Source organism: Mercenaria mercenaria, chromosome 12 (genome assembly GCF_021730395.1).
Source record: "Mercenaria mercenaria strain notata chromosome 12, MADL_Memer_1, whole genome shotgun sequence".
Classification (NCBI taxonomy): domain Eukaryota; kingdom Metazoa; phylum Mollusca; class Bivalvia; order Venerida; family Veneridae; genus Mercenaria; species Mercenaria mercenaria.
Window position 1 is genome coordinate 19,321,037 of NC_069372.1, and position 9,616 is coordinate 19,330,652.

Consider the following 9,616-nt stretch of genomic DNA (forward strand, 5'->3'; position numbering starts at 1 on the left):
TTATTCTCATAGAGGACATGTTTTCAAGTTAACAAAATATAGTTAAAAATTTTGCTGTCAATCTAAAGTTTTATGTTTCAATGAGTAATTATGTCTAAATATATCAAATTTGTCTGGAAGTTTATTCAAATTTTTAAAATTTAGTACTCGGTGAAATTTCTGTTAAAATTCATATTCCTAAGCTGATGTTTAATGAGTATTGTTTTGGTAATAACAGCTCGTGTTCTTAACTTTAAAATTTTGGTTTGTTTATTCTGTATCTAATAAAGGCTATCTCACTTACTATGTCGAATAATCTTCATGCAGTTCTGTAGTACAATGTTGTATTTCCATTTCATGGTAAAGTTTTGTTGTTGTTTCCTTTTTAAGAAAAAGCAAGTCTACTGTTTTGATTACTGTGCAACTTATGTTAAAACTGTAGATCTTACTTTATACGATTTCCATGAACTGATTAAGTTATGCGCGTGTGGACTGGCCGTACCGCTAACGAAATCAGTTTCTGCCTTTTGTTGTTAGATGTAGCATTATTTTGATACTGTATAAAAAAAAATATACTTATAAAATTTTCTAACAAGCTCTATGTGTAACTTCAATTACTGAATCAATATTTTATTATATTGTCAACCATACTTTTGTTTCTTTAGAAAATATTAGCTACTAATGTTCAACATTCAATATTGTTTAACTAAAATTTTGCAGTTTCGAGTAAAAAATTACATCTAATTTGTTTACATTCCTGCCTTTTTGCAACATTTATCGCAAAATCTGTGATTTTGTTCTTTTAGGGAAGGTGGAGTGTGGCAGGAATGACTTTTTCTAGCCTTATCTTACACATATATCCTAATATATACTGTTTAAAACAACAATTTGCAGGTGGTATTCTGAACCTTGTAATAGTCTTAATATTACTGAAACACTGTTAAGTTAAATAAGCTTGTGCACTTTCAAATGTAATTTTGCTTATAATATTATTATAGATATTAGTGCAATTTGCTAATTACAGTATTCGTTCTACTTAAATTTCTACAACCTTATTTTGGGTAATATGTTTACACTATCATGTACTTGCTATATTTATGATATTGAAATCACTCAGGTGTAACTTTAGCATACAGTCATGTAAGGGTTGATACAAATGTTTACATAAGCTTGACCATTCTTTATGTATTGTTAATGCTACAGGTAATAATTTCACATCTATGAATTTATTGAACACTCCATGTGTACTGTAATTTTCTGCATGGGTTTTTCATGCGTTTTATCAATGCTAGGGTATATAAGCCCTGATTTTGGCAGTCTCTGTGCTAGTGTTCACAGACTCTCGACAGGTAACTTCTACCTTTAGTCAGAGCCTAGCCATTTCCCCACTTACTGTCTTTGGGTATATTTTTCCATTTGGACCGGGATCTAAATTTAAAGACAAAATTATTTAAAATTATGTTAGCTTTGTTAGGTATAGGACTTTAATTTCTGTAGGTTGTAATTATGGCTTAGTTGTTTTGAACATTGTGAACTGAAAATGTATAAACTGTTACTGATGTATTTTGTCTATGATGTAAAACGAGCCATGTGATAATAATAAAATACATCTTGAACCCGGTAAACCGCTTTTGTGTTCCTTGTAGTTTAGTGAATTTCAAAATCTAACAGAGTAACCTGGGCATAGTAGTAAATACTGCTACACATTTCCTGACATTAACAGCAACAACAACAACAAGAGCAACAGCAGTAGCAGCAGCACATTCGTCAGATCAAGATGTTAAGAACCTTAAAATAAAATGAAATAAAACGGCTTTTTTTCTTTTAAGCATAATCTTTATTGTAATATAGTATACATGACACTGAAAAATGAAAAAGTGGATGAAAATAAAAGTAAGATATTGGTTAAAACGCAAGAAGAATGTAAATTTTCTGCATTATTTCAAAAGCGTTGTAACGATTTACTACCTTTTGCACAATATATTTGGTTATTTATTAGAATATCTATTCTTATCTTATGTAAATAAGTTATAACCACTAGTGACTTCCAGAGTACTACCTTTTATAGAGTTTTGAGAGAAATTATTTTTCGCCTAAAATTTGTGCGTTAGTCCCTTTAATATTACCACTCAATGCAACAAACAGAAGAAAATCACATTAAGTTTTTGGAGACTTCTTGTCTTTTTAGATTTCATAAAACACACTTTGTTACTCTGGTAATGTCAGAAAAGTTATCTACACGTCGGCTTGGCCAATAAGGTAAACATTAAGTATAAAATATGAATGCAATTATGTAGTGAAAATATGAAAGTCTGGAGAAAGATAGCAGTTGTATTAACAGGATAAAATATTTATTGCTACGCTATCTAGGTTGTGCTGAAATTTGAAAACACCTTACTTATAATAAACATATTCATTTTTCTACTTTATCTTCATAACGCAAAACAATGACTTCGTACATATTTCCCAAGTAAACGCTGACTATCAAGGCTGTGCCTGGTTAATCTAGAACAAGTATATATTGTTCCGACTGCATGACTACTTCTCTGAAAACATTTTATTTTGGTAGAACGTTTATCCGGGTCTGGTGGAATCTAAATGAAAGCGCTGTTTAAACAAACATAATTATAATATCAAGAAATTACCAATTACTCACTCATCATACTGAACATGTTTCATTGTATTGGCATGGTAAATGGGATAATCTAAAATACGATTATTTTTTACAAATTATTTTCTGCAGACATACAATATGGAAATACTTCACAACCATTTCACAGTAATATAAGTTCTCACTTATCTAATCAGTTATTATTATTATTAGGAGAACACATTGGAAATTATGAAAGATATATTATAATAATGTTTATATTTAACGTTTGTATTCAAAGTTTTCTTTACATATATCGCATATTCTAAATAATAATAATTTTACAATGAAAACACGAGTCTGCCAGGCCACCAGGTCGCCAACTTTGTCAAGATAGCCAGATTTGTTCATTCTGTATTTTTCTTGTCAGATCACGTCAAAAAATATGTCTCTGGATAATGTTTTTATCAAATTACATTTTGTATTTATAGTTCACTAAAATCATGTAGAAATCGGAGATGATTTTCGGAAATATAATAAACTTTTTGCATTACTTCTTTTATTGTTAAAAGATTTGCACAAACAAAAGCAAAACATAATTATAAACAAGTCAAAGGCGATGGATTCAAAAGTAGCAAAGATGATATTTCTTCCTGCAGCTCAACGACACTGGTTTTCAGCTTGCAAATGCAATTGCAATTGCTCGCACAGAAAGCAAGGTAAAAACTTCTCAATCGGATTCGATGACTTCGGTCTTTTGTATTGTTTCTAAACAAAAATCGTCCCGTTGGCCGGAATAAGTGAGTAAACATTTGAAAATCCCTGGTTGCTGATTGGATGTTTAGACTAATTAAACTATACATATTCAAAGATAGATAAGTGAAAAACGTTCGAGACCTCTAGAAAATATAAACTGTCAGAAGACAGAGGAATTTTGTATTCAGCAGTTTACAGATAAAAGTGTAAAAATGCTGATGAAAGGTTGGGCAGTCTTGTGCTACGTTTATATTGTATTTGGGGATAATGAGGAACAAACGTGTTACTCAAGGTTTGATTACGACGAAAAAATGCTTACTAAATTAGTAAAACTTGAAGAAAAAATAAAAAAGATGGAAAAGCTTATCAAAAAGCGGATAAATTTTGAAACCTCACTTGAAGGTATGTAACCTAACTTTATTACACAAAATTTATAGAATTATTTTCATAATCCCATTTGAAGTATAGTTTTATATATATAGACAAGATATAACTTAGAGTCAGTGAAAATAAATTTTGCAAAATGAATGACAGTTTAATGACACTTTCTTCGAAAAATATATGTCTAAAATATTAAAATGCGGCAGAAAGATATCCGGTGACAAAAGGCATCCTCCGCGGCTGCTCGGTGCTCTCGCGATCGGTGTACGGGGCGCATAAAACGCACAATGACCGCTAGATCAACACACATATACAGGACGAACACATTCAATGAACGGATATCACCGTACTAGTAACGGACTTGTACCGCGTAAAACGTAAGCGCGACGCATGAGAAACTGACAAAACGTTCTTGTCAGTTATCGTCCGTTGAACACACGTTACATCCGTTGCATGTCCGGAAGTAGTCCGGCCGTGAATCAGGTCAAGAACGGATGCGAACCGGGCAAGTACAGAATAAGGAACGCACGAGTAACGAACAAAATGCATACCAGCGCATTGCTACCGTGCATCTAACGGACAACTTTGACCTGGGGTGTGCGTTCTAAAGTCTCAGTCACACTACACCGTATAGGGTTAACAGACGACTAACGTATAACAAAATTTTCAATCCGTTCGTGTCCGTTCACATGCGTTTCTTTTCCGTTTCTCGTGCGGCGCCTGCGCTCCTTGTCCGGCGACGGTCTTTCATCCGGTGGAAGGTTTTGAGCATGTTCAAAATTTAGAACGTACACCACCGGACAAAGTTGTCCGTTAGATGTACGGTAGCAATGCGCTGATATGCGTTTTGTTCGTTACTCGTGCGTTCCCTATTCTGTACTTCTACTGTTCGCATCCGTTCTTGTACGGTTCGTATCCGTTCTTGTCCGTTGGACCTGATTCACGGCCGGACTACAACCGGACATGTAACGGACGATAACTGACAAGAACTTTTTGTCAGTTTCTCATGCGTTGCGCTTACGTTTTACGCGGTACCAATCCGTTACTAGCACGATGATATCCGTTAACTGAACGTTGTTCGTCCTGTATATGTGCGATAATCTTGCGGTCATTGTGCGTTTTATGCGCCCCATACACCGATCGCCCGAGCACCGGGCAGCAGCGGGAGATACCTTTCGCCACCGGATAACTTTCTGCTGCAATTTTTCTATATGTTTGGCGTCCGTTAACGCTTTACGATGTAGTGTGTCTGACACATAAATTTTGAATATGCTTAAAACCTTCAACCGGATGGAACATAGCCGTACAAGGAGCGCTGGTGCCGCATGAGAAACGGGAAAGAAACGGATGTGGACGGACACGAACGGATTGAAAATTTTGTAAAACGTTGAACGTCCTTTAACGCGATACGGTGTAGTGTGACTGACCCATAAATTTTCTCTATATTCGCGAGGCCCTACATCTGGCGAAAATTAATCCTCGCGTAAATATTCACTATTAGCATAATTCAAATTCAAGTATGATACCTTTTTTACATTTTCGCGAATATTAAACTTCGCGAACATACTCAAAATTAAAAGGTCGCGAAATTTTGACCAAGCGAAAATATGTACTTTTAAAGTATATGAAAGACCAATGGTGTCTTAATGATTTCGCACCGCGAAGTCTTGAGGTTTAAACTTAACAAATTTTGAAAACTCCACAAACGTGAGAAAGTAAATTATGAAATGATGATCTTCACGATTTCACACTTCACAACTTTTTTAAGATTTCACAAACCGTGAACTCGCGGAGCTTGAAATCCCGAAGTATGAAATGATAAGCTTAACAGTTTTACAGTTCACGACTTCACGCTTGTTTTTTTTTAAAGGTTTATAAAACGTGAAATCATGAAGTCTGAAATCGTGAAGAAGTGCACGATTTCATACTTCACGACTTAACAATTTTTAAAAAAAATCAGTAACGTAAATTTATGAAGTATATGAAATGACGAACTTCACGATTTCACACTTCACAACTTCACAATTTTTGTCAATATTTTATAAAACCTAATAATGAAGTAAGAAATCATGAACTGCACGACCTCACACTTCAAGATTTTTTTTTCAATTTTCATAAAACGTGAAAAATTGAAGTTTCCAAATCATGAACATGAACTCTGAAGTATACTATTGTTAGACAAATATATGCCGGATGTTATAGTTAAAATTTTGAGTGATGCAATATAAAATAGTGATATACAGGTATTCACGCTTGACAACTTAAAACTTGATATTGTGAAGTACAAACTGATGAACTTTACGGATTCACACTTTACGACTTAACAATTTTTATAAAATTTCAATAAACTGAAATCGCGAACTTTGAAATCGTGAAGTATGACATCATGAAATAAACGAGATAAACGTGAAATCGGGGAGTGATAACATGATTATTTATATAATACGACATACCATGAGAATATTTCATTATTTCATTATGCAACATAAATATTATATGTAGGGCATATATAGAACATTACAGAATAGAATAGAATTGAAATTATCGAATAAATGTTTCTTTTAAAATATACAATTAATATTTTACAAGATGATATTAATATTACCACGTATCACAAACAGCGGACAAATAATAAAAATATTGAATTTTGCAATTATAAATACATCGAAACACAACAAATATATTACTTGTGGAATTTTATAATATTTGACACTACATAGAAACTATAACCCCTTGAAATAAATGAGTACTTTTACATGTTTGTAAATTTTATTTTTAGGGACTGTCGCATTCACAGTTACTGATCCTGCTAATGTCTTTACTTTGGGTTCTTTGACATTCGCTACGGTTATATCGAACGACGGAGATGCTTTCAACTCATCTACAGGAAAATTTATTTGCCCTATCAGCGGAATGTATTACTTCAGCCTGCATCTTGTGACTGTAACCGAAGATACTTTTATACAAATGGGATGTTATATAACAAAAAATGGGTTAAATAAAGTACGCGTTTACACGGAAGCACCAGAAAATGGGGCATTTAGGAGTCAGACAATCTATGGTGTGTCCAACTCTGTATATCTGAAACTTGCAAAGGGCGATGTTGTTACCGCAGGAGACTGTAATCGGAATGCAGAAGCAAAACTGAAGTCTTGGTCATCATTTAGTGGATATTTAGTCAGGCCGATTATGTAAATGACGCAACGTAGAGACACAATTCGTTGAAAGATGCTGATATAGACGATATATGTAAGACAGTAATTAAGCCGTACACATGCAAGTGTATTAAACAATGACATCAAAGATGTAGAGGTTTAATTCTTACGGTTTTAGGTGTATATTTTATGTAATATTCAGTATACAGATACATGATGAATCTATTCTCAAATTACAGCGGTACGCCTGACAAAGGTGTAAAGATGATACAAAGTCTTCGACTGTTGATCCAAGTTGTATCTAAAAGTTGCAAACAATTATAACTGGTTTTCTGGTATTGATGGTACAGCCGAAGACGTCAAACACGCGTCACTTTATGACACACTGGCAGAACTAACTCAGTCAGTTGGACATTTTCTTAATAGAAGAGTAAAGTGAAATCTTATCACTGTTGTAGCTGCATGATGATTGAAGTAATTATATCAGATCACTTATGTAACAACCAGTTACATGTAAAATCAATCAAGCCATTTTGGGCATTCACTGATAAAAGAAAACACGTATTCAAGCCGCTGCCTTCCACATTTCAGTCGATTATTTACTCTTCAGATTCAAGTAAACTAAACTCTATTATACTTTACTATAAATAAAAACAATACAGCCCGTTGAAATCGACTATAATGACCGCTGTTGACGAATCCATGACGGCACAGTGTGCTTTACGCGCCATAATCTTAATATATTCTGGCGTCGATGTAATAACCTCTTAATAATTTCTCTTTAAGTTATGAGAATTACCTATAGTGTAGAGTGCGAACATTTATGTTTGATACTAGGAATGGTTGTCGGAGAAATAGTCGAAAGTGATTGCACTTCTTAACCTGTGTTATTTATGACTATATAATGGGACATTGGATTTCAAAATTGTTTAAAATTGTATACAGAAAAACTTCTCTTCGTGACGATGGTAGAAAAACGTTAGCAGTGTAAACTTTTAAAACAAAATCTAAAATGGAAGATTGTTGATGAAATATATTTTCTACGATGTGCAGAGCTGGTGTATGACATTGTACATTACAGTCGAACGTCGTTCGCTCGATTTCGACGGGATCCTTAAAATGTGTTCGAATTATCGACAGTTCGAGCTATCAAACAATATACACTTTATAAGGATTTTGCACGGACCTGATAATGAGTTCGAGCTAAAGGTGGTTGATGAATTATCCGAGTTCAAGCGAACGAAGTTTTACTGTATATTGTAACTAAACAGATACCCGTATATTTGGATATGTCCAATATGGCCTCTCAAAACAAACAAACAAGCCAAGAGAAAAAAAATTGGTCATCATTTAAGTCCTTGAAGATGTTTACATCGTTCTACGTCTTTTTCAAATTTAGTACTCAACTTTGGTCAGTAACCCTGGTAATGCCTAAAGAAGTAATCACTTTATTGGCATGGTGAATTGTATTGTATTTACCATAAATAGATTTTAAGTGTTCAAATTTGTAACAAATGTTTCAAAAGCTTTGTTTTTATTGTTAGTAAAATAAACATATTTCGACTTCAAGGTATGTAATCGGATTTCGGCTAGTTTTGTCAAAGTAATGGATTTGTCCGAAACTTTAACAACTGATCATTTTACACTTATTTGTGTTCACTGATTACATGTTAGAATGTTAGAGTTTCCCTGGAGGTATACACTGCTGTAGGGATCTCTTTTTCAAATCAGTTACGGTATTTGAGATACCTGCATACATATAAAAACTTAACCAAAAATTAAGTCGAAGATAATATCAGAGTTATGAAACCTTTGCATGACATGTCAGATCATCACATGGACCAGTAAGATGCGCACATACAAAAACGCCACGAAAATGCTAAATTGATAGGCGCATTGCTTTGTGAAACAACAAACCTGTGCAGTGTATAGCAAAATTGCAGAGAAGCTTCAATCCATTCCCAGCATTGGCTACTACAAAATATTATCGAACGTGCAATAGAGAGGTTAAAGTCCTTTTGGAATTTATGTAGATGGTTTGCTTTGAAACTCGTAGGGTGGCGGCAAACAACAGTATTTGTACAAGGGGGCCTAATTTTTAAGCATCCGCTATATCTCTTCCTAAAAAGCACCTGACAAATGTGGTAGACAAACTACACGGCTACCAAACACTAGCGCCACCACCAAACATGGCCGATATGAAAATATGCCACTGTCAGATCCGGGAGAAAAGCTCCTCCACAATTTGCATATTATTTTAATGAAATTACAGCAAACCTGTAGTAAAAGTATTGTTACACGGAACTACATTCTCCAATTTTCGAAAAAAGTTATATCAATAAAAATATAAGATGAAATATAAATATTACTCACGTGTTTACAAGCAGAAACGGGCGATAGCTGCACCACGGAAATGTCGATAGCTCTTTTCCTTATCACCACAATTTGGCGGTGGCGCTAGCGTTTAGTAGCCGTGAACTAACATTAAAATAATTTGTTTTAGATCAAATAATCTTTGTGATGGTAGACTGGCTGTGATCAAGACAAGACTTTAAAAAAAGAACAAAAAAAAAAAACCCAAATAACTGAGACATCAAGTACCGGCCTAACACTCAAAATTTCTCATCATCGGAAACGATGAAGTTTCTACGGAACCGTTTTTAGCTCGACTTTTCGAAGAAAAATTAGAGCTATTGCACTCGCCCCGGCGTCGGCTTTGGTTAAAGTTTTTGATAAAGTTAAATATCTCTGTTAC

At 34.1% G+C, this 9,616-nt stretch overlaps 1 protein-coding gene across 1 annotated transcript; it reads left to right on the forward strand.

The window, feature by feature from the left end:
- The first annotated feature begins 2,779 nt into the window (after positions 1-2,779).
- LOC128547247 (complement C1q-like protein 4) lies at positions 2,780-8,434 on the forward strand. Its single transcript, XM_053519354.1, has 2 exons — positions 2,780-3,727; positions 6,486-8,434. Exons 1-2 carry the CDS (start codon positions 3,538-3,540, stop codon positions 6,899-6,901), a joined length of 606 nt encoding a protein of 201 aa, XP_053375329.1. The 5' UTR covers positions 2,780-3,537; the 3' UTR covers positions 6,902-8,434.
- The last annotated feature ends 1,182 nt before the right edge of the window (positions 8,435-9,616 follow it).

Excerpts from the sequence above, each read along its gene's own strand:
- LOC128547247 (XM_053519354.1), top strand. The coding sequence starts at position 3,538 with ATGCTGATGAAAGGTTGGGCAGTCTTGTGCTACGTTTATATTGTATTT. Across the intron at positions 3,728-6,485 it reads TTTTGAAACCTCACTTGAAG|GGACTGTCGCATTCACAGTT; the intron begins GTATGTAACCTA and ends TTTTATTTTTAG.